Here is a 24390-nt window from a genome sequence, read left to right on the forward strand (position 1 = left end):
GTATTTGTCCAGTTACTCTTGCACTATTCCACGCAATTATGAATCAGCTCATACAGGAACACAATTACATGCACTGTTCCTCGCAATTATGAATCAGCTCATACAGGAACACTAGTGCATGCACTATTCCACGTAATTATGAATCAGCTCATACAGTGTTACAGGGGCGTGTCACTGGGCGTAACGTGAGCCTATATACTATCCGCAATAATCCAGTCACTGTTCGTTACACTTCTTGCCTTTCAACACTGTCACTGACAGGAGAATGAGGACGATAAAATACGAAACTTTCATTCATTATACGACATTCATTGTGGGTTGAAGTCGGGTTAAAACTTCGGAGGTCTCTCTGTATGAGATTCATAACTATTAAAGACGCCAATCATTCACAAAAGTTCATGCCTAAAACTGCATCATTAAAGCAAAAAATACCTCTTCACATCCATAGCTATACAAGAATACTCGTAGGTTAACATCACACTGATATATTCCAGGTCACAATAAAGCACAACAATATTGGTCCTATTTAAAAATATCAAATGATACCGTGCGCAGTAAGAACCTGTATAACGCCTCACACCAGTAAGTTTCAGTGTGGCATTACAAAGGCTCAGCCTGTAGGCGGGAAGGGAGACGTGACTCCGATACTTCATACCCGGAACACCGGATAGATTCTACTCCCAAACTCAAAACTTCAGAAAAAATGCATTTATTAAGAAAACTCCGTTCTGGGAAGGGCGAATCTATCGCAATCAGAGGTACAACAGGGCGGTTTCAATAATTACCACACAGAACACCNTAGGACTATCACAATAACCTTCGTAAAATTAGACATAAATTTAATATTATTTGTCATATAATAGACCGCAAATTGAAAGCCAACTAATTCACTGCAGAATTAGTCTCCGGCAGCAAGTTCTCCGCGGCAAGTTCTTCAATATTTTCTTGCCGAGGCTCCGGCATTATGTGAGCAGTCAGTAAATTGCAGGCCTAGCGGTTCATTAATTTCTGTACCTTAATGAAGAAATCCTCGCCGCTGTTTTGTGCCTAGCAACGAGTGCTGAGTGCCGCTGCGACTAGCAGCAGCGATGACTAGAAACTGCGACTAGCAGCAGCGATGACTAGAAACTCTGAATAGCAGCAAGCAGCAATGACTAGAAACTCTGACTAGCAGCAGCAGCCGCCACTAGCAGCAGTCACAACAGATCACAACACAAGTTTACCCTGCCAGGCTCATTTCCTCCTCTTATCCTCCTACTCGGGCCTCGCAGGTTCCCAGAGCGGTAAGGATGACTCACATAAGGGCAAGAAGTTCATCAGTATTTGGACAAATCTTGCCCGTGTCTGTGAATGCTCCGGAGTCCAGACGCTAGGTGCACGCAGAGAAATAAGTGGGACTTGGCTCAAATAGTGATGTACTTTTTGCCCTTGAGTTGATGATCTTAGCCCAGTTTAGTCCTGGCAAAAGAGCGTATTAGTGTTACGTGACGAAGGTATGCTGCTATTTGACAACATGACCCGTTCACTTGCCTCAGTGTAGGCCGTGCCTCATCAGCTCTGGATCGTCGTAGTAAAGACTCAAGCTTTANTATATGCCTGCGACAAATTTTTGCATGTTAATTTTAACGATACAAGTTGATACAACGCTTGAAGTTTTCCTTCGTCAGGAATGACTCGTCACCGATTTGAAACATTTGACAACAAATAATATCTGAATGAGATCACGTATTTCTTCACCTTTCCATGTGGGAAAATGCATTCAAAACTTAAACAGAAAAAATGAGAAAGTCAAAATGTGAGAAAAGTTGAGACCGAACTTTCCATGCAGAGAAAATTCACTTCTCAGCATATAAATAAATTTTCAAGATTTCCTCCGTAATTTTAAAATGATTATTTATTGAACAAATGAAGCTCATAAGAATAAATCTGGCGCTCGGTCACGGACCGTTTAGTTCTCAAATGGCTGCGTAATATAAGGCTTCATTGCCATTCAAGTCGTCATAATTCCGGGGATTATAGCCTCTCAGGAACGCTTCACAGACGCGGGGCTGGCCTACACCTCACACTTATTAAGCAAGGCTTATTTGCACAGACAAAATTCGATATTTAAATTCGTGTCATATCGATGCTGAACTTGATGACACTCGTGAGACGATTGGAAATTGGTTGACTTACAAGATACGGTTGATTGGTTTGGAGTTAATATTTAATGCATCATTACATGAATTTGAATGCTTACGCATAGGACTGTTGCCTATCGCCCAAGACCAAAGAGCGAGCAGCTTGATAAATGCGAGTGGTTTAAAAGTCTACGGACATTTAGACTAATATTTACATAGCTTTGATAGGCGATAATCACAACAGTGCAAGAATTTACACATCGATTTACAGAGCAGGCTGAGAAGGGGATATACTTTGCTGATGATTTACCTATTCTCTTTTATGTTTTTATGATTTTTATTGGCACAGAATCAGATAATTACCTCTGTTATGCAATATTAATTACCTTTGTTATGCAATTTAATTACCTTTGTTTTGCAATGCTAATTGCCTCTGTTATTCAATGTTAGTTGCCTCTGTTTTGAAATATTAATTACCTCAGTTGTGCAATACTAATTACTCTTGTTATGCAATATTATTTACCTCTTTTATGCAATACTAATCACCTCTGTTAAGAAATATTAATTACCTCTGTTATGCAATACTAATCACCAATATTATGCAATACTAATTACATCTGTTATGCAATATTACTAGAACTTTTCCTCCTCTCAGCCCTGAATTAAAATTATGCCTCAAAGTAAAGAAATATAAAATATATAACAAAAATGCCTATCAGTTAACAAAATTCCCCTGAAATACGCTTTACATTGTAAATAAACCCTTTGATGAGTGTTAATTAGAGTTCATTCCCATTCCCAGTGAGGCTCACTTTGATGCATTGACGCTGCTTAGCAACGATAGAAATGTCTCTCAGAAATGCTCATCGGCTCAATTTTTCAAAAATTAATTTAAACGTCACTTTAATATCCTGGCGGAATCGTCTTCGTTACTAATAACTATTTAATGAATGGGTTGAAATAATGAAAGAGAAAATTTTTTTATGTTCCTGCGGGTATCATTTTGTCGCAATAATTTTTAAATTTTGGTTTAATTTTTTTAATGGTTTAAATTTTATATCTATCACCTTAAATGCTATTATGAAGACTTGTGATGTGTTGTTCCTTTCCCATCAACTTATTGTTGCATGTATGGCTCACTCGTAAATTGATTGTATTGATTGTATAGATTACTCGAAAATTCCTATTCCGTGTTGAACAGACGGATGAACATTAACAAGCAACAAATCTGATATCAAATTGAAATGCTCCAAGATATGTTCAACAGTGGAGGATATTCAGACGTGCAGGATTTTGAAATGGTCAACATTCTTCTGGTAAATTTTTGTTTGTTGTCCGGTATAGATTGCCTTCTACTAAGTGCAGGCTAAAGTATTTAAACAACACTGAGCAACTATAGAAATCCCGTCAGAATTAGTGTCGACAACACTAAACAATTATCAGGATCGCGACCGGGTTAGTGTGAATAACACTGACCAAATATCAGTCTCCTACCAACACTGAACAACTTTCTTAATCCCGCCTTAACGTAACACCCTTTCTTAATCCTTTAATCTTAACGTAAAAAAACGCTGACAAAATGTTTCAACTTGCTATGTTTACGTCAACATTACTGAAAAAATATCTCAGTCACGACAGGATTTGTATGAATAACAACAAACAAATATCCTAATCACGCGAGGATTAACGTCTGTAACACTGACAAAATATTTTAATCCTGTCATGATCAACATGAGGGTAAAATTTTTTGTTACATTGAGTTAAACTTTAGCCCATTCAGTTAAGAAGAAAATTCTCATTCTGCTAGAAATGTATAAAGGAAAAAATAGCTTGTGACTTTAAGGCGAAACTAGAGAAGGGAGATGCTTAGCGTTGCCGTATCGCGTGGCATTGTGACGGCGAGCTGTCGTCAAGTTGGCTCATGGAGTATATGGGGAAAGTTGGCTCATGGAGTATATGGTGAAAGTTGGCTCATGGAGTAAGGAAAGTTGGCTCATGAAATATATGGGGAAAGTTGGCTCATGAAATATATGGGGAAAGTTGGCTCGTGGAGTATATGGGGAAAGTTGGCTCAAGAAGAAGTTCAGTGCCGTTCATTGACAATTAATGTCTTTTTCTTGCCGTGGTTTGCAGCCTCGGGCGAGGTAATCCCGATTGGCAGAATTGAGCCCGTCTGCGGCGCTGCAAGCGCAAACTTTTAGCTGGAAGTCAATGCAGATAGGAAATAGGAAAGTCTCACAACAGTTAGGGTCTTAGTATGGTGAATGATGATTGTATTTATAACAAAAAATTTAAGATATCGTACTGAATGAATACGTAGTAAATAATTTTTTCCCCTTTATTCGGCTATTAAAATCTTGGGGACAGTGCATGTCGGTTGTTTTATAATGTCATTATAAGTTATTAGCTGATATTTAATTAAAATAGCTTCAATAAAAATGTATGACTGAGAAGTTATTTTCCTTGGAAACATTGTTTCTGCATCAGCGAGCCGAAAAGATTTGGCTGCTGAGAAAACAAAGCAGAGGCCGGCAGAGGCCGTCCCAAAAATGTTGCTCACTTGGAATGCTGCAGTAAAATGTTTAAGTATTCCTTCCGAGACAATTGCAGCGGCCAGTAGCAACGGCGCCTCTAGTATCAACGAGCCTACGACGACGTGCTCGTACAAAGCATGTACGGGACACATGTGAATGAGGAGATCAATTTTAAGCTGAAAAATGTACGTACATTGCCAGAGCTCACACGTGCGAAGCACCTCGTGAATATTAGCTGTACACTACGTGAAATTGCAGGGTATAGATGGGTTATCACATAAAATTACGCAGTGGACGATAGTATGGTATTGTCTTGTGATTGTTAGTTGTAATAATAATTAACTCAGATCAATGATCAACTTTTATAATGCAAGCACTTGTGATTGTCTTGTGATTGTTGGTTGTTATAATAATTAACTCAGATGAATGATCATCTTTTATAATTCAAGCACTTGTGATTGTTGGTTGTTATAATAATTAACTCAGATGAATGATCAACTCTGATGCTCCAAGCACTTACGACCCGATGAGTTCTGAAGAATCAGGCCCTAATAAGCTAACAACATCGCGTGAAGCTGTCGCTGATAAACCGTTTAGTGTTAATGAGGCAGCTGATGAGTGACCTGCAGCCTAGTTAATGAGGCAGCTGATGAGTACCCTGCAGCCTAGTTAATGAGGCAGCTGATGAGTAACCTGCGGCTTAGTTAATGAGGCAGCTGATGAGTACTCTGCAGCCTAGTTAATGAGGCAGCTGATGAGTACCCTGCAGCCTAGTTAATGAGGCAGCTGATGAGTAACCTGCAGCCTAGTTAATGAGGCAGCTGATGAGTAACCTGCAGCCTAGTTAATGAGGCAGCTGATGAGTACCCTGCAGCCNCTCATTCGATAATTTTGGAATTTGTTTACGAAGCTTAGATTGTTTATTAGGATATTTTGACGATAGTTTATAATTTATTAATGCATGCATAAAATTCTCTTAGCAATCCCACTTTTATGAAAATGAATTAATTCCTTCACACAATAAATATTTATTCAATTTTCATACATCTTCATACACGAACAATACCTAAAACGGTCTTTTAAAGTCTAATCCAAATTCAAGCACTGCCTGTGACTGGGGCAACAAAGACCATACACAAGGCACTCGTGACAATAAAACCCATTGTATTTGTCCAGTTACTCATGCACTATTCCACGTAATTATGAATCAGCTCATACAGTGTTACAGGGGCGTGTCACTGGGCGTAACGTGAGCCTATATACTATCCGCAATAACCCAGCCACTGTTCGTTACACTTCATGCCTTTCAACACTGAGTCACCGACAGGAGAATAAGTACGATCAAATAAGCAACTTTCATTCATTATACAACGACATTAATTGTGGGTTGAAGTCGGGTCAAAACTTCGGAGGTTTCTCTGTATGAGATAAAACTATTAAAGACGCTAATCATCCATAATAGTTCATGCCTAAAACTACATCATAAAAGCTAAAAATACCTCTTCACATCTATAGCTATACAAGTATACTCGTAGGTTAACATCACACTGATATATTCCAGGTCACAATAAAGCACAACAATATTGGTTCTATTTAAAAATATCAAATGATACCGTGCGCAGTAAGAACCTGTATAACGCCTCACACCAGTAAGTTTCAGTGTGGCGTTACAAAGGCTCAGCCTGCAGGCGGGAAGTGACGCCGAAGGGAGACGTGACTCCGATACTTCATACCCGGAACACCGGATAGATTCTACTCCCAAACTCAAAACTTCAGAAAAAATGCATTTATTAAGAAAACTCCGTTCTGGGAAGGGCGAATCTATCGCAATCAGAGGTACAACAGGGCGGTTTCAATAATTACCACACAGAACACCACATTCTACCGGAGTGGAGAACAACACAGAGGACTCGATATCAGTCGCAGTAATTTTTTAGACCTGCAGAAGCAGGTTTATCATATGACCTAAGAGGTCATATGACCGACCTTCCCAAATACAACCGAATGGACTGCTACTCCTACTCCGAGCTCTAAATCCTAGTTTCTTTCTCATACTCATAACACTACGCTAAGCTGATGCTCCTATGTTACTAGAATTAGTATCTTCGCCTACTCCCTGTAATGTTTCACAGTCTAAAGTAACTTGCTGTGTGTGCTCTACGCCTCTACCCACTCCGGAGGAATACTATTGAACCCTTGAATCTGAGCACTAGTACCCTCACTGCGTAGCCGAGGGGTAGCTTCTATTGCCCCCCTCTATTGCATGCACTATTCCACGCAATTATGAATCATCTCATACAGAAACGCAATTGCATGCACTATTCCATGCAATTATGAATCATCTCATACAGAAACGCAATTGCATGCACTATTCCACACAATTATGAACAATTATGAATCAGCTCATACAGAAACGCAATTGCATGCACTATTCCACGCAATTATGAATCAGCTCTTACAGGAACACATTTTCATGCACTAATCCACGCAATTATGAATCAGCTCTTACAGGAACACATTTTCATGCACTATTCCACGCAATTATGAATCAGCTCATACATGAACACAATTGCATGCACTATTCCACGCAATTATGAATCAGCTCACCCATGAACACAATTTCATGACTATTCCACGAAATTATTAATCAGCTCTTACAATACATGAACACAATTGCATGCACTATTCCTCGCAATTATGAATCAGCTCTTACAGGAACACAATTGCATGCACTATTCCACGCAATTATGAACGAGTTTTGCATGTCCCGTAATTAGCGTGCGTGGCAGTTCAAGCATAACAGACAAACACAAGAGGAGCGATCTGTTTACCTGCGCTGTTATCTACGGTCCCAGAGGCGTGAATTATCCTCAGTTATATATAAACTTATAAGGTTCAGTCATAAATAAACATGTGAATTGGTTAGGCTTGCTTAGCTCTGAAGTAATAAGTATTTTGAATATGAATATATTCAGGTATTATGAAATAGTCCTGGAAATATTCGGAAGATATATCAGAAAATTGCTGGCAGCAAAGAGATTTACATGAATATTTTCCGAGTTATGTTATATGTTGTATGTATCTTGTATTATTTAATGTAGGAATCGTTTCTTTACAATGCATTTTTCTATATTGATGCCATTTTAGGACAGTACCGACCAAGCTCGTTGTTGTAAATTTAACAAGCCCTCAATTGAAACAAACGTTTATCACCTGATTTAAGTCTTGGGACTTTACAACCAAGATTACATTTACCAGTGTTTCTAGACCAGACTCGTAACTACTATAAAACAAATATACAACAAAAAAAACTGGGTTGTTCGCCACAATAATAATTTTTCAAAGTTTAAAATTTATAGTGGTTAGTCGCGAATAACGTGCTCATCTCTGATCAATTAAGTTCGGTCAAGCAATTCCGTTCGGCCGAGGAAATAAATTTTATTTTCCAACCAGCTATCCGTCCTAAAATTTCTGCTAGACCTTCATTTAGTTTACTAGATTATTTAAAAAATATTCACATAGAATTAAAAGGGATTAAAAAGGCATTAATTGTGAAGTTAATTTATGGAAAGTCAACAAAAATACAGAATTTACTAGACAAAAGAGAAATAATTCAGGAAAGACACGGTTTTAAACTTTTGAGCCTCTGATGAAAAATTCTCCGATAAGCAGTGAATTTTTATTGTATAACAAAATCAACAAACGCAGAACAGAAGCTCGTTGAACATTTCTCATTTGCATACGCAATTGAACTGATATTTCGTCTGTTGATACATCGAGGAACGGTACCATTACTTCGGTACCATTGAGGCATGCCACCGGTAGCATGCCATAGGTACCCTAGTACCGTTGAGGCATGTTACCGGTACCCCGGTAGCCTTTTTCATTTATTGCCCGCATCTCAACGGCAACAAGTAAGAAAGCAGTTAAACAAATGACACCATTTCACCATTTTGACCACTAGAAAGATTCGTGAAGCGATAAGTAAACGTGGCAGTGCGTTCACTTAGATAATGTATAACAGTTAAAATGTCTTCACTCTTGAATTAATGCATGTTAATGCACTATCATACGAATAAACTTATTGTCATTGAAATTTTATAACAAATTTAAAGCTCCACGCCCTTGTCTTGAGAGATGTTCTGGTGCGTAAAATATCACAAACTTGGAGCTTCTACACAAAATCGCTTAGCAACAATAATATTTGTCTCTAACTTCAAACTCGCTTAAAATTCAATGCCTAGAAAAAATATCGCGGAAATATTGCACTTAACTCGCAACTTTGAATTGCATGAAAAATAACGACAAAAAATTAAAGTTGTGCGAGTCTTACAACAACAGCATTTGTTCTTGCATTCACATCTTAAATTCTGGTAAAGCGTTGTCTAACATAGTACAAAGTATGTTGCAACACAAATACATAATATTTTAATTCATATTAAATTCACGAATATCGACATTTTGTCGAGAAGATTGATGTTTTGCCGAACTGAACAGAAAATTCAAGCCGTAATCGTACTTCACAAAAACTGCATGAAAAAGCGGTTTAATAAATACGTCCCAATAATGAATGAAACAATTTACAAGAAACATGATCTTAAATCATAATTGTAGGTACAACAAGCATCTGATGTCAATATATCGTGAGGTCAGTGACCGTCACGAGGCCATGAAGCCCTATAGTACGCGCTTGTTTTCAATTATATTCCTCATATAAGCCAATTTGATTATTAATTAATGTGACGATGATGTTATACCGTCACATCTGAGGGATCGACGAAAGTAACGATGATGTTATACCGCCACAGCCTAGGGATCAACGAAAGTAACGATGATGTTATACCGTCACAGCCTAGGGATCAACGAAAGTAACTATGATGTTATACCGTCACAGCCTAGGGATCGACGAAAGTAACAACGATGTAACGCGTTCCCTCGGTGACGCGAAGCCCTTCGTGCAGGTGCGTGAGGCGGCCTGGGTGCATGAGCACCCACCCCACGCGGGTGTCCAGCACGCTGCAGTTGTAGCGCACAAACCGACACCCGCCACCCTGACAAAGAGAAAAACTTCTTTACGAACCACTTCACATCTTAATATTCTTAATATTGACAAAATATTATATCCCCAGCACGATCGAACCAGCATCCGCCACCCTGACGAACAGAAAAACTTCTTTACGAACCACTTCACATCTTAATATTCTTAATCTTGAGAAAGTATTATATCCCCGGCACAAACCGGCACCAGTAACCCTGACGAACAAGAAAACTTCTTTAAGAACTACATCATATCTTAATATTCTTAATATTTGATAGTATAGTATATCCCCGGCACAAACCGGCATCCGCTACCCTAACCAACAGAAAAACTGCTTTACGAACCACTTCACATCTTAACATTCATAAAATTTACAAAAATATTAAATCCCCGGCTCAAATCGGCATCCGCCACCCTAACGAAAAGAAAATTCGTTTACGATCTTCCAAATATTTAATATCTCCCAAATATCAATTCCAAATATTTATAAATGCTAAAACTCTGAAAGTTTCCACTATGCAACGTATGTGATGGCTTTAGAAGATATACCTCGACCGTAACAATGATACATCACTTCTTAATATTGAGAGCAATTTGAAATGTTCTGCAAATTTTTACCGTGGAAATTAACCAGTCAGATGAATGTTACCGTGATCGTTAACATGGTAAATAAACTTTCTAGCTGAATATTTAGAACAATTCATTTGAATATCACATCTCTAGGGGAACTTTGAGATTCACGGTATTTGGTAGGGAGTTTTGGAAGAACTTTCAGTTTTTGGATGCATGATATCTAGGCGATAAATGCACGTGTTACAGGCATAATGTGTTCTCACGAAAAAAGTTTTCAAATTACTTTATTATACGCGACTTAAGTGATTATATGGACTAATTCAAGCTCTATCAGTATATCTTATTGAATGCAAATTGTATAACTCAAGGAGCGAAGTAAGAGAACACAACTTTTCTAAGAAGCAAAATCCTGCAGCGCGAAGCAGATAAAATCCTTCCAAAAAAAGAGTTTAGTGGCTCGCACAAAGGCATCAAACGCATGTGATGAGCAGTTCAGATAAAGTTAACTGCACTTAAATAAAATACAATAATAAGATAATTTTAATATGATATTTTATCCTAAATAATGAGATGAATAAATTTCGACTCGATAAAATAAACGACGTATTTTTATTCTTGATGTTTATGAATAGTGAAAAAATAGTCATGAGAGATACTTTTACGATATCAGCAAATCAAAATTCAGCTGTTTTATTTTATTGGCATTCATCTCAAAATTAATCTGTTTTATTCATCTGTTATTTTTATTGGTATGTTATTGTATTGCAAAACTAAACATTCAGTACCAAATTCAACCTCCCTGTTGAAGCTTAAGCAACAGACCTGGAAGTCGATGCCAGGCCTGTTGAGGGCAACGTTGATGGTGTAGGTCGAGGTGTCGTGGTGGGGCCGCAGCAGCGGTTGCTCGTCGGGCTTGTACCGCACCGTGAACGCCATCAAAGCTTGTGGTGGCTGTAAAAACAAGAGTTACTAAAACGCAATTTTTGAGAAAAAAAACTAGTTATTTGCACAATTTATTATTATTTATTTTCACTTTTACGCAATTTTTGAGAAAAAAAAACGAAGTTAATGAGACAATTATTGAGAAAAAAACAAGAACGAGTTAATGAGACGCACTACAAACTAAATAACACGCGAACATAACATCGAAGTTGTTGCACGCGAAGAATTGAAAGTTTAATGTTGTTGCTTACGGTGGTTACACAAGAGTGAGACGAAGTCGCGCAATAATTACAATATTAGCTAACTATTTCAAATTATAACATAAATCGTTGTTAATAATTTTAAATTTAATATATAAGTATATATGAAGTGAGCAAAGCAAAACAAGTGTGCGCCTTCCTCGAATATGAACGATGTTAAACTAAACCTCTGTGTTTAAGTCAGAGATGAAAAAAAAAGAGATGAGTCTTATTCTAATTTAACCTAAAATTTCTACCTTCAAGCCATTTCACGATTTTTTATTATACGCGACTCTTAATTATATAATTCATATATACACTATTCCTGAGCAAAGGCAAAAAAACAGGTGAACGAGCTTATATCTTATCTCTAAATAACTTTTCGGTACATAAAAGGATACCCACTCCTACATCGTTGTTGTAGCCTTCGAACACTCGTAGCTGCAGCGGCTGGACGTAGGCACGAAGGATCTCTAGCCACTCGTATCGATATTCAATCTGCAAAATATATACAAAACATGTTTTTTACGTTTTTTATGCTTTATCGACAGGAAAAAAACTTGCTTAAAGTATCATGATTGTAGCAATAAGTTGCAGGTTCGAGCAGCAGCAATCGGTGAAAATTCTGCGATGTCTTGAATCGGCGAATGGCCGGACTTGGCCTAATTTTCAACTCCGACACTAAACTACTATGCCAAGAGATATTATGCTTAATTGAGCATCACAGGCGTGTTTGAATACCGAATTAAGTTTGAACGTGTTGCCGGTGCTGTTTCTTTAGAATTTATTCCTGATTTTTAGATAGATAATAGATGTATAATTCGCATTCATTTCCTAACCACGTCATTACTTCAAACTTTGCTTGTAGAGAATCAGTTTTACAATAATTTTTAAAAACACCTTCTGTAACACGATTCGCAATTATAAATGAATTTAGCATGATAATTAACAAATAATTACTGACTCATAACTATGATTATAATTTGAATGCCTGAGTTTTGAGTGTCACTTCCTTTATTCAGGTTTTACTCACCTGATTCATGTGGATGTCGACCGTGGGCACCGTTTCGTAGCCTCCTTCAAGCCGCTTGTCCTACGGAAGCAAATGGAAATATTCAAATTCAACCCAGACGCTCAAATTACGCTCTTGCCAACTTTGAAACCGAAATAATGTATGAAATTTTTTATCATAAATTCCACATATTACGTAGCTCGGATATGTTTTTCCATATAGTTCACTCCACATTAATTTTCATACACCAAGATGATACACTAAAACACAAAGAAAATAATACGTTTTAATATATAACATGATAAAATAAGAATCTGAGAGTAAACTAATGAGAATTTGTAAGCAGCTCGGCACTGACATAATGAGAGCCGTCGGACCAGCCACCGAAGTTCTCGTTGACATCGATCATGTCCTGCGCGTAGCGCTCCTTGAACAGCGGGAACCAGTACACGTCAGGGCACGGCTGCAGGATACGAGCAAATTTTAGTTGGTATATCATTTAATAGCACATCGGCCATATTCAATGCATTACTAAAGATTATCAAAGCAAATAAACGGATAAAAATAGATACAAGACTAGGAAGAAAACGACTTGAGATGGATACAATACAATAAAGAAACGAAAAGAAATGGATACAATGCTACAAAGAAAACGAAGAGAGATGGATACAATGCTATCAAAAGTCTAAAGCCCTCAAAAGACAGTCACAAATCATTTGCCATATGAGACGATGACCCACCATGGCAATGGTGGCGTTCTCGACGAGACTGGAGGAGTAGTTCTCGTGAAGGTACCGCGCCTCCCAGTCCCATCTGTTCTCGAACAGCTGCCACATTTCTGGCCTGAAGTGCTTGGTGACGAAGTTGTCGGCACTCACGAGATGTCCCATGTCCAAACGGTTGGTGACGTGAATAAAAACGCCCTGTGACGGAAAAAAAACATTTGTATAAGTATAAGTACGACGAAGCTATTCATCCCGGTGTAACTTTGCAGTAAATTTCGTGCACATACTTAACAGACATACTTATTATGGTTTAGTTCAGCAACACGAATAAGTATTTCTAATATCATAGGAAAATCATGCGGAATATTAATTTTACATCGCAGCTAATAACATGCCTTACACAAATGTGTCGCTACAAACTTAAGTTCACTCCAACAATAGGCAACAAAGATGTTATTCAACAATTTTTATTACATTGTTGAAGTAATACATGCAGTCCAACTGCTACAAAATTCTTACGACTTGATATTAATAGTAAAAATTTTGCACAATTTTTATTACATTGTTGAGGTAATACGTGCAGCGCACAATTCAACTTCAACAGAATCTTACCACGTGATATTAATAGTAAAACTTTTCCACAAGATAAAAATTATGCGTTAGTCTGCGCACCTTTTCCCTGAGGTTGGCGCACATGGCCATGTCAGGCTCGAGAAGTTTGTTGATGAAGGAAGGAACTCGCTGCTTGTCGGCCAGCAGTTTGCTGCTGATCATGTATGCATTGCCAACGAACGGCACGTTCCACAGCCCCCTGCATGACCGAGGCGGCACAAAATAAACTATAAGGACTACGAGAAATGCTGAAATTATTGATATTCGCAAAATGGTCGATGCTAAAAATTCCGTTCAAATAATGCAATTCCTTGTCCGCGAAAAAATTACTAACTGCACGTTTCATTCGCAATATTTTTTCCTCACTATTCCCTCTCACTTTATTTAAATCGTATCTCCCATCACCGTATCTTCCCTCACCGTATCTCCCCTCACCGTATCTCCCCTCACCGTATCTCCCCTCACCGTTTCTCCTCTTACCGTTTCTCGTTCTGAACGATCTCGACGTAGTCTGCGCTCCTGGCATAGAAGCCGTCGGATGTGAGAGCGCCCCAGAAGTTGCTCCATGGCTTGTAGGGGCGGGCCAGCATCGGGGCCACCACTTTCCTGGGGCCAAAAATTATGTTAAAAACTCCTCTTGTTCAATTGAGTGTAGATTGATTTATCCAGACAATTGTTAAATTATTCATTAATTTAGTAAGTCTTTCTTAATCATCGTACTTCTTCTTGACGCATTTAATAAGCACTTTGGTTTCCTAGATGCTTCTCGTCCAACCTGGTTCGTAATTATAGAGTTGTGTTAATTATAATACAGCACCTGTTTTGTTCCACGAGGAGTTTGATGGCGAAAGGATTGTCGAGATGCGCCATGGAGTCAACCACCAGCAAGAAGTCGCTCCCAGTTTCCAAGGTATGGACACTAACAGGAAAAAATTATTGTTACAAACGTCTCAGAATTTTGCATAATCAAAAATTGGGAATGCTAGAATTGTCCGCTTTTTTTATCCTTCAGAAACAATTACTTTCTATTGGCACAAAACAACTACAGAAATTAGAGATAAAGATAGTTTTCAGGAATGAAAACAATATCGTTACACCCAATATTTTCACTAGGTATCATTTGAGGGGAGTTGCGCTCGTACTGCCCTGCTCTACAGACGTGAGTCTCTCTTGTAAATAAGTGAGTATCAAAGGCAATTTTAGGGAAGCAAGAACAAAAAAAGCAAAAAAAATCCCAACGTCTGTTTTAACAGGATTCTCACAAGTGCAGCCTCAAGCTTGTATATGAAACATAAAAGCCTCTCTGCAACGAAGCCCTTCACTGAGAACCTTCGTTCAATCAGAACCGCGCAGCTACAGCGAACTTCACATGGAAGCTACATGAGAGAAAACGCTGTATAATAAATATATTAATGTTTCGATTTAGAATAGGTTATTCTGTAACAATGACACTGTATAGACTAAGAAAAAGTTAATCTATTCGAAACTGTCTATTATTCCAGCGGAATTACTTATTTAACTGACAGCCTTTTTCTCAAAAAAAAATCCCAACGTCTGTTTTAACAGGATTCTCACAAGTGCAGCCTCAAGCTTGTATATGAAACATAAAAGCCTCTCTGCAACGAAGCCCCACACAGAGAACCTTCGTTCAATCAGAACCGCGCAGCTACAGCGAACTTCACAGGAAGCTACATGAGAGAAAGCGCTGTATAATAAATGTATTAATATCTCGATTTAGAATAGGTTAATCTATAACAATGACACCGTATAGACTAAGAAAAAGTTAATCCATTCGAAACTATCTATTATTCTAGCGGAATTACTTATTTAACTGACAGCCTTTTTCTCTACATGATCATCAATGTAATATCTGTAAGCAGAGAAAATATCTGCTCCATTTGAATATCAGGACACATTGTTCCTTATTATTGGGAAATAATTCCGTTCTTGTTCGTTATTTATTAGTATTTCCTACCGTGTTCACGTCTACGTAACGTACAGTATGTACTATCAGTATTTGTGACATGGAACGCTTATCACTTGTACGTAGTACATCATAGAAAATTCTCTCTGTATCAATTTTTCCCAGAACTATTGGGCTCACAAAATTCTAGGGACACATTTTTCCAGAAGATCAAATCAAACTCAGGCCAATCAAACTCATATAAAACTAGGGACACAAGTTAGGTAATGCGTTCGGCAGAGGCAAGAAGTTTGGACCGAATTCTGTTATAATAAATCCGGGGGAATTGGACGACAGCCGAAAAACTTGTGCGAAAATGTAGCCAGATAATAAAAAAAAATTTTGTAAATGAAATACCCCAATAGAATAAAACTCGAGATAATAAACGGTTTTTATATCCATTCATTCTACTGCAATAAGGAACTTTTATTAGTGTTTTAACCTTCGTAACTATTTGACCCTGAGAAGCTACGCTGGTCTAGTTTTAAATTTTTTTCGATTATGAAAGAATCATAGAAAAACTAAGGCAAGGAAAGTAAAGAAGTATTGAAATGCAATTCATATATCATATCCTCATACTCATGTCAGAATTAGATATATAATACAATTATTTACGTTGATGATGAGTTGATGATCCGCAATGGTTTAACTAAAAATGAACCCACATCGGCAATGAAGTCAAATAAATTAGGAAAATATAACTTTCAACGACATTGAGAAGGTGTAGCAGGGTTATAAAAGTTACCCATGAACGTTGCACACTTACTTTATCGAAGGAGGTACAGAACAATCTGTTAAATACGAAAATACCTTATGCTGACCGAACATTTCCTTTATGGTGGAGTATCTTCATGAATATCTAAGGTTTGAACCTACTTTGTTTTGCCTCTTTCTGCATTTATTTCCTAGAAAAACAACATGAAAACGTATGTTCGTATAAACATTACACAAGCATAATGCACATACATATTGAGGGGAAAAAGCTATAACTGACATCGCTTTGTTTTTGGTGTGCCACTCCTTGGCGCCGGCGTCGTGGGTGATGTACTTGAGGGACTTGTAGAGACGACCTGTCGAGTCCACCCACTCCGTCACCATAGGGGCATGGAACTCCTCCTGGGAAATCATACTTAATTTATTTTCACATTCAATCGGTATATTGTTGAATTTAATCAGTCGATAGAAACAATTAGTTTGGCAACGGCTATCATTTTTTTACTGTGTCACTACAACAACAATATATTAGATTAAATGATACTTGAAACCTAACCCTGATGCTTTGACTGACGACAACAGAGCCGCCTGTATCCGAATAAATAAGCAGCGATAAATCGGTATAAGTTATGGAAAGGAGAGTATGCGTTAACTAACGGTAAGAACGTAAATAAAAACAAAACATGCAAAACATTCTCATGAAATGCATGAGGACGAACTCTCTGAAGCCTATGCTGTGCATGAAGTCAGGAACAAGGTAATTAAACTGACCATATTATGAATATAAAGATGAATGCGTTCTTTAGGATATTTCTGAGCGGTAATTTTCACAAAGAATTCCTCCAGGAAGGGCGTGGGCTTGGGGATGAAGATGGCCAGCGTCACAACAGGGAACTGGCTGGCCTCCAGCGACTCGATGGGGAGCATATTCTCCCAGCACTCGCTGGCAGCAAACAAAAATAAACAATAAATTCCACATTTCAATTGTAGTTCAATTATAATATAACTCGAGAGTAACTGCTTTAAAGATTTGTTTATAGTTTATGATTGGAATGCTGGGCCAGAAGCTCACCGACACCCATCGACTGGGTTCCAGGCCCGAGCGAGGTAGTTTGCGTACGAGTTGAGCATGACTTTGGAGTTGCGGTTGCCTCTGATCACAAGAGGGACGGTCGTGTAGACGGTGTTCTGCAGGTAGCCTTCTTTGCCGGCAAATTTAAGCTCCAATTCCCCTGGAAATTAACGATGCGGCGTAATTTTTCTCGCTAGAAGAATGGTAAATCATTCGCTTGGTAATTTTTATTTTTCATATTACTTTTTTGTACTGACGGTAACTCACGTTACCTTGCCTGTATCTACAAATAAACACGATCATGTTCTCCGTAGACAAAGGATTGACATCTCAATTCGTTCATGCAGTGCGAAATGTTTCTTCTTCTATAAAGTTGCACTAAAACATTATTCAATTCCCCCATGCTAATTCAACTCAATATCTATCGTTTTCAGAATAAATTTTTAATCACACTGTTCTTTGATATCATGACTGTTGTTAAAAGGTAAAGATGCTGTGAAAAAAAAATAATAAAAAACTTCGCTTAGCGTAACTTGACTGCAGAAAGAAGGCTTGAATCATTACCGGAGCAATTATAATAAATTTTATTCGACTAACCAGTAGCACCGTGCAGGTTCTGGAAGAGTGTGTTGGTGTGGTCGATGGCGATGTTATACTTCTTGCGTACGGCGTCTTTGAGGTAGAGCTTCGTGAAGAGCTCCTGCAAACTCTTCTCCCCTTGCGCGGACTCCGTGAAGATTCGGTGCAAATGTTCAGCAGGACCGACGAATGCTGAAAGAAATCGCCGGGCATCAACAACGAAAATATGGTTCCACATATGATTAATGAATGGCAAATATCATATTCATTTGAAGATGCTTGTCTTGTGGATGAAATTTTAAAGAATAAACTTTTTAAACACGAATATACCGAGAAATGTTAAAAATCGACCGCATGACTCTATGTAGAAAGTGAATTTTACGCGTCATTTTCTAGGCTTCCGCGTCATAATTTCGTAAGAACTTCGTGAACTCCGACGCGTGAGACGACGCTGAGTAAAGCGCAGCGGCAATCAATTTTGCGTTTACCGCAACCGTCGAAAGGGAAAGTGGTGCGCGAGCGTGACCACGGCAGACGCCGCGACGACCGACCGCGGCGGGTGATGCGCCTAGTGCGGGTGAGTGCGACTAGTGCAACTAGTGCGTAGCGATTGGAAGGCAAGGGTGAATAAAATAATAAAAAGAGGGACTAGTGCCTAGCGACTGATGAGGTGAGTGTGACTAAAATAAAAAGAGGGACCAGTGCGTAGCGACTGATGAGGCGAGTGTGACTAAAATAATAAGAGGGACTAGTGCGTAGCGACTGATGAGGCGAGTGTGACTAAAATAATAAGAGGGACTAGTGCGTAGCGACTGATGAGGCGAGTGTGACTAAAATAATAAGAGGGACCAGGGCGTAGCGACTTGTGAGGCAAGTGTGACTAAAAGAAAATTCGGACTAGAGCGTAGAGACTGTGAGGCAGGTGCGGCTAATAGAAAGAGAAAAACGGAGCTACCGACGAGGCTGCTGCGACCGGTAATGACTTTTGGAACGAAATTTTCAAGGCAATCGGGATTTAAGGAGATTTTAGGACGGTTTTAAGTGTTTTTTTTTTTTGGCAATGCGATGATGATGGTCTCCGATGACTTAGTTAATAGATGATGATGAATGTCAACGATGGCTTAACAGATGATGATGATGAAGGTCTACGATGGCTTAATAGATGATGATGAAGGTCTACGATGGCTTAACAGATGATGATGATGATGAAGGTCTACGATGACTTAACAGATGATGATGAAGGTCTCCGATGGCTTAACAGATGATGATGAAGGTCTCCGATGACTTAACAGATGCTGATGAAGGTCTACGATGGCTTAACAGATGATGATGAAGGTATACGATGACTTAATAGATGATGATGAAGGTCTACGATGGCTTAACAGATGATGATGAAGGTCTACGATGGCTTAACAGATGATGAATGAATTAAAAGTGTTTTTCAATTCTACATTCAAATGAAAAAGATTCGCTCCACATTTTATGAAAAATATATGAAGTATCAACTGACCTCCTGAATCGATGAATCTGCGTCCGACTTTAAGTTTAGGGAATTTGGCTGCGAGGCTCTTGTCGGGCCAGCAGACTCCGTCGGCGGACAGCAGGACCCGCACCGGTCCCCCAGGGCCCTCATGGTCACGGGTTACCTCCTCCACCACCCGCAAGGGACCCGCTGCCAAGATCGCATCGGGCCTGCAACAGAACTCTATTTGAACGATCACTCAATAAAATATCATAATTAATATATTAGCTGAATCAATATTAACATACAAAAATTCTTTATATAATAATATAGCGGTTTCAGCGTTTATTAGGCCGTAGACCTGTGGCCGATTCTTAACATTGCAGAACGAATATAATTCGTTATAATTCGTTATAATTCAATGAACGAATTAGAATGTAGTAGGCAGTCATCGGTTTAAAGTAGACTTCAAGCAGTATACTGACCCGTCGAGGTAGAGCACCAGACGGTCGGGATGATCTTTAACCACCCGCAAGGGACCCGCTGCCAAGATCGCATCGGGCCTGCAGCAGAACTCAGCTTAAACGATCACTCAATAAAATTATCTTAATTAATATATTATCTTAATCAATATTCACATATAAAAATTATTTATAATAATAATAGTATAGCGGTTTCAGCGTTTATTAGGCCATAGACCTGTCGCCGATTCTTAACATTGCAGAACGAATATAATTCGTTATAATTCAATGAATGAATTAAAATAAAATAGGCAGACATCGGTTGAAAGTAGACTTCATGTAGCGTACTGACCCGTCGAGGTAGAGCACCAGACGGTCGGGATGATCTTTAGCGACGCCGGCGACTGCCTCCTGTACGAGCTTCAGCTTGAGGTCGTCCGCGACAGGGCCTTGGTTGTCTCCTAACACCTGCTCGGCGTAATTGCTATTTCATTAAATGATACCTTTAAGATATCTAGACAACTAAATATTACTCGCTTTCTGTATTTTACTAGTCTCGTTGATCTGAAAAACGATCTAAAAATATAGGAAAAGTAGTTTGCTTTTTTTGTAGTTCTATGGTTTGAAACCGATGTCATAAAGACTGGCTCTATAACAGAATCGTTGCCAGCTATATTAATTATTTACACTACCCCAATTCACTGAATTCAGTCTTTTTAAATACTTCTCAGTAGCTAAGTAATCTCCTCAAACAGTTTAATTTTAAGAGTTATAAAGTTCTTAATGCAGTTAATAAACGGTATTCTCACCTGGATGGTGTACTGGAAGACCTGAGCTGACCTCAGAAGCCGAGTCTGGGCGTCAGACTCGCCGCTACCGACAGTGAGCACCACCACGTCTGTCGGTGAGAAAATCTGATTTAAATACATTCATTGAAACAAACTAAGTACGAGCAATATTTTTCAAGTACAGCGTTCGGTAGAGGGAACTTTTAGGTGAAGAAATAAATAAGCGAGACAATTTACGGTGATATTCATGAAAATTTCTTAGTGGTGCATGCATATATATCCCATCTTCTAAATGTTGTCATCGATTCCATTTATGAACATGATTACACCACCATACCATAAGTTTATCCGTGTATACGTCAGTTGTCATAAAGTCTTGATAATGCATATAATCACAACGCACGTAATTCTAATGGTATAGGTAGGCATGGCAATTCATTTATTATTGCATACTTCTAGGATTATTAAGATTTTTCGGATTATACCGATAAAGATTTCAGAAAATGAAACTACCGCTAGAAACGCAGTTAAATTAGACTTGGCCTAACACACAGGGTTGAATTAAATAACAAGCTTACTTTTAAGCACCTCTTGTTCAGAGAAACCTACACTTTTAAGCGATAAAAAAAATTATACAATGGGCATTCGAGGAATGCATGTACATAATTTTCTGATGATGCCAGTTTTTCTGCGATAACTAAAACAAATATTACTTGGGTTTCAATAAGAATTAAATCATCACAATACATCAAATTATCATCATCAAGCCTTCATCAAGTTTAACCAAAATATCGGAATTATAGTTAGCATATTAGAATTCACCGATACAATTCTTTTTGAGGATCGACTTTAGTTGCGTAACTCGCCGAGGCCTTCATCTCGACATCTCGAACAAATTTACGGCCGTTCATCTCGGAGGTAAATTTGTCAGTCGCACATAATTAAACCTCAAATTACCAGGCGAAACACCATCTGAAAATAACTTTAAACGATGTTCCTTGAGTGAAAATTTTTAACAAAAATTTCTATCCTTTTCTATATGAAAGAAGTCTATAGATGAATTGCGGTTAAGGAAACATAAACAAAATGAATATTAATAAGTCTTTCAAGACAGGGTTCTCTATTTCAAAGAAAGAAAACCTTATGTTTTAAAGTTTTCATATCACAGTGGCATATATCCAGAATGAAGCACAATCAATCTGTCACACTTTAACGAACAAACAAATGAACAGAAACTCCGTAGATTGTTTTCACGCCTATTGCGATTTTATGGCGCGCATCATGCACGCAACACGCATGAACGCACACATTTATTGCCACGTCGCAGACAGAAACGGAGCACCGTATTCAAGAAGGCGCGCACTCTCTTGGGCATGGTGTGCATATAGGTTGCGCATTTTAGAAATTCGAAAAAAATAACGTTTTGAAATTATGTTAAAATACATGAATAAATTTCATATGCATTGACCAGGCTTATATTTACGGAGAAAGGCCGTAAATTAAGTAATCTTGGTAATCTTGGTACTTGTTTGGGACATAGCAGTCCCAGGCCACAATGGATCGCCTCCTCTGATTATCGTTCATCCGCCCTCAATTGGGCCAACTGATGCACGATGCTGTTGCTTGCTTCTCGCCGCTGGTAGTGTTGCAGGGGAGGTCGATCTGGGATTGTGCCCTTGAAAACGTCCAGTTGTCTCTTGAAGGTCTCCAGGGTGAACTCCCCCTCTCTTAGATCCTTTGGTAGGACGTTGAACAGCCTTGGCCCTGCCACGGAAAGTGATCCTTCCCGCAGGGATTGAAATCTGACTTCGGATCTGTTACGTAATGGGGGGATCTTGCACAGTCTCCCCCTTCTCTCGTTGTGATATGTAAATAGAGTCAATGCATTGATAATATGAAAATATCATATTGCATATTGCACGTTGAGCGCAACATGCAAATTACTTGGAACTTCGGGGACAACACGCGCAGGCAATCTCGTCAATAACCAACAAGCATATCCCTGTGTCAATAACAAGTCTTCCTTTACTATGCCGATTTTATGCAAGCGGACCGTTGAGTACTGGCGTATAACTCAGCGGCGTCGTTTGTGCAGGTGCTAGTGTTCACGAGCACTGATTCTCTTCTGAACTTTTGTTTTCTGAACAATTGAATAATTTCCTTCACAACTTGCCTGAAAGTAGATTTAAACAGAGAAATTAAATGGTCTTGATTTACTGCGCGCTGACATATTGATTTGGTGCTGGCGTGAGTTCGACTTGCGCGCAGATTGTCTAGTTTCTCAGAAATATCTAAATTCCAGTGTTGAGATCTTTTCAGGTGTTGGGAAGCTGAAGAAAGCACTTGACGTGCAAAAAATTAATGTAATCGAAATTCTTTGAAAATGATTAACCGAGCCCTTATATTAATTAGTAAAGTCGGCGATATATTCAAGCAAAACTAGTAAGAAGAATAACGCAAGGTTCGACTTGCGGCTGGACTCGAGCTGCTCAAGGGCACGGCTCTCGCCGGGCTCTGTTGCAAGGTCTGAATTGCTCCAGCCATCAGCGTGACTTGCGGAAATGTTTGAAGGTAACTAGTGATGGAAGATCATCGGTGCAAGCCACTGTTATTCACACGGCTATTTTCTCTATTAGGATTTATTTCCAACAAGAATTTTTCATACATAGTTTGAATTAATAATCAGATATTGCTTAGGTTGAACTATGAGGTTCATTTGTTTTGGATTCTGCGAAAAATAAAATTTCAAGTTTAAACGTTCTGTCTAAATATTCCAGCATTCTAAGCTTTGCACTATTACTTTAAGAGCCAGCAACATTATTGGAGTCATTCGTGTCTTCATAATTGCAATCACGTCATCAAATGGCTGCAAATAGTTTCGCCACAGCCTATTCGCCGCCGGTGCAGCTCGTGAGCGCTTGCAACTTGTGGGATCTTCCTGAAGCGGCAGCAACGATGGCCGCTCATGCTAGCCGGATATAATCGACGCAGTGGTTCTCTGGTTCAGCCATCGCCATTGGCTAGAAATTTTATTTCCTTAAGAATTTTGAAGGTTCCATGGAAAGTTTTTGCCTAAAAGGATATTTATATTGTAAAATTTAAAGAATCGTTATAGAGGAGTAACTGAATGACAAAGAAATTTTTGGTTACAAAATTTCGAGAAATATGCAGAAGTCATTTCAACATCGAATTTATTAGTCCGCAGTTGACCGCCTACAACGCTAGGAGATGAGAAAACTGAAGGTCGTCGTGGATGTTTCAAGTTGCAAGATAACTCTGCAACCAATTCTTTTTAGCGCATTTTCTCATTTATGAAAAAGGCGCTATTGTGCTCGTCATGTCCGCGCGTCAGCCCGTCTGTCCGCCCGTCTGTCTGTCTTTCTGTGACTTCACGTTGCCGAGTATCCATGATACTCGGCAACGAGAAAATGCGCTCTCTGTCACTCGCTGCAGTGAGTATTGATATATATTTTTTCATACGATGAAGGAGGCGTTATCACAATTAGGCTTACTCGTATTTACAGGAAATAACTCTTTAACATCATTTCAGTATCAG

The 24390-nt window shown here is 38.8% G+C and overlaps 1 protein-coding gene across 4 annotated transcripts in view; it reads right to left on the reverse strand.

The window, feature by feature from the left end:
- Nucleotides 1–8199: 8199 nt before the first annotated feature.
- The window catches only part of LOC108673627 (procollagen-lysine,2-oxoglutarate 5-dioxygenase 1-like), a 33120-nt gene continuing 16929 nt past the window's right edge, over nucleotides 8200–24390 (reverse strand). For 2 of the 4 annotated variants that reach the window (XM_018161480.2, XM_018161483.1), the window contains exons 2-17: nucleotides 20856–20944; nucleotides 20399–20514; nucleotides 19634–19815; nucleotides 18142–18315; nucleotides 17545–17704; nucleotides 17244–17415; nucleotides 16753–16874; nucleotides 14613–14714; nucleotides 14276–14401; nucleotides 13856–13994; nucleotides 13199–13381; nucleotides 12817–12921; nucleotides 12480–12539; nucleotides 11852–11944; nucleotides 11088–11216; nucleotides 8200–9705 (exon numbers count right to left, since the gene is read on the reverse strand). In XM_018161480.2, the coding sequence (XP_018016969.1) occupies nucleotides 9550–9705; nucleotides 11088–11216; nucleotides 11852–11944; nucleotides 12480–12539; nucleotides 12817–12921; nucleotides 13199–13381; nucleotides 13856–13994; nucleotides 14276–14401; nucleotides 14613–14714; nucleotides 16753–16874; nucleotides 17244–17415; nucleotides 17545–17704; nucleotides 18142–18315; nucleotides 19634–19815; nucleotides 20399–20514; nucleotides 20856–20944 (2108 nt within the window). In that variant the 3' untranslated portion in view covers nucleotides 8200–9549. The remainder of the gene's footprint in view (nucleotides 9706–11087; nucleotides 11217–11851; nucleotides 11945–12479; nucleotides 12540–12816; nucleotides 12922–13198; nucleotides 13382–13855; nucleotides 13995–14275; nucleotides 14402–14612; nucleotides 14715–16752; nucleotides 16875–17243; nucleotides 17416–17544; nucleotides 17705–18141; nucleotides 18316–19633; nucleotides 19816–20398; nucleotides 20515–20855; nucleotides 20945–24390) is intronic. The other 2 variants (XM_018161481.2, XM_018161482.2) reach the window with 2 other exon arrangements.

The sequence above is a fragment of the Hyalella azteca genome, unplaced genomic scaffold (assembly GCF_000764305.2).
Source record: "Hyalella azteca isolate HAZT.00-mixed unplaced genomic scaffold, Hazt_2.0.2 contig8990, whole genome shotgun sequence".
Lineage (NCBI taxonomy): Eukaryota > Metazoa > Arthropoda > Malacostraca > Amphipoda > Hyalellidae > Hyalella > Hyalella azteca.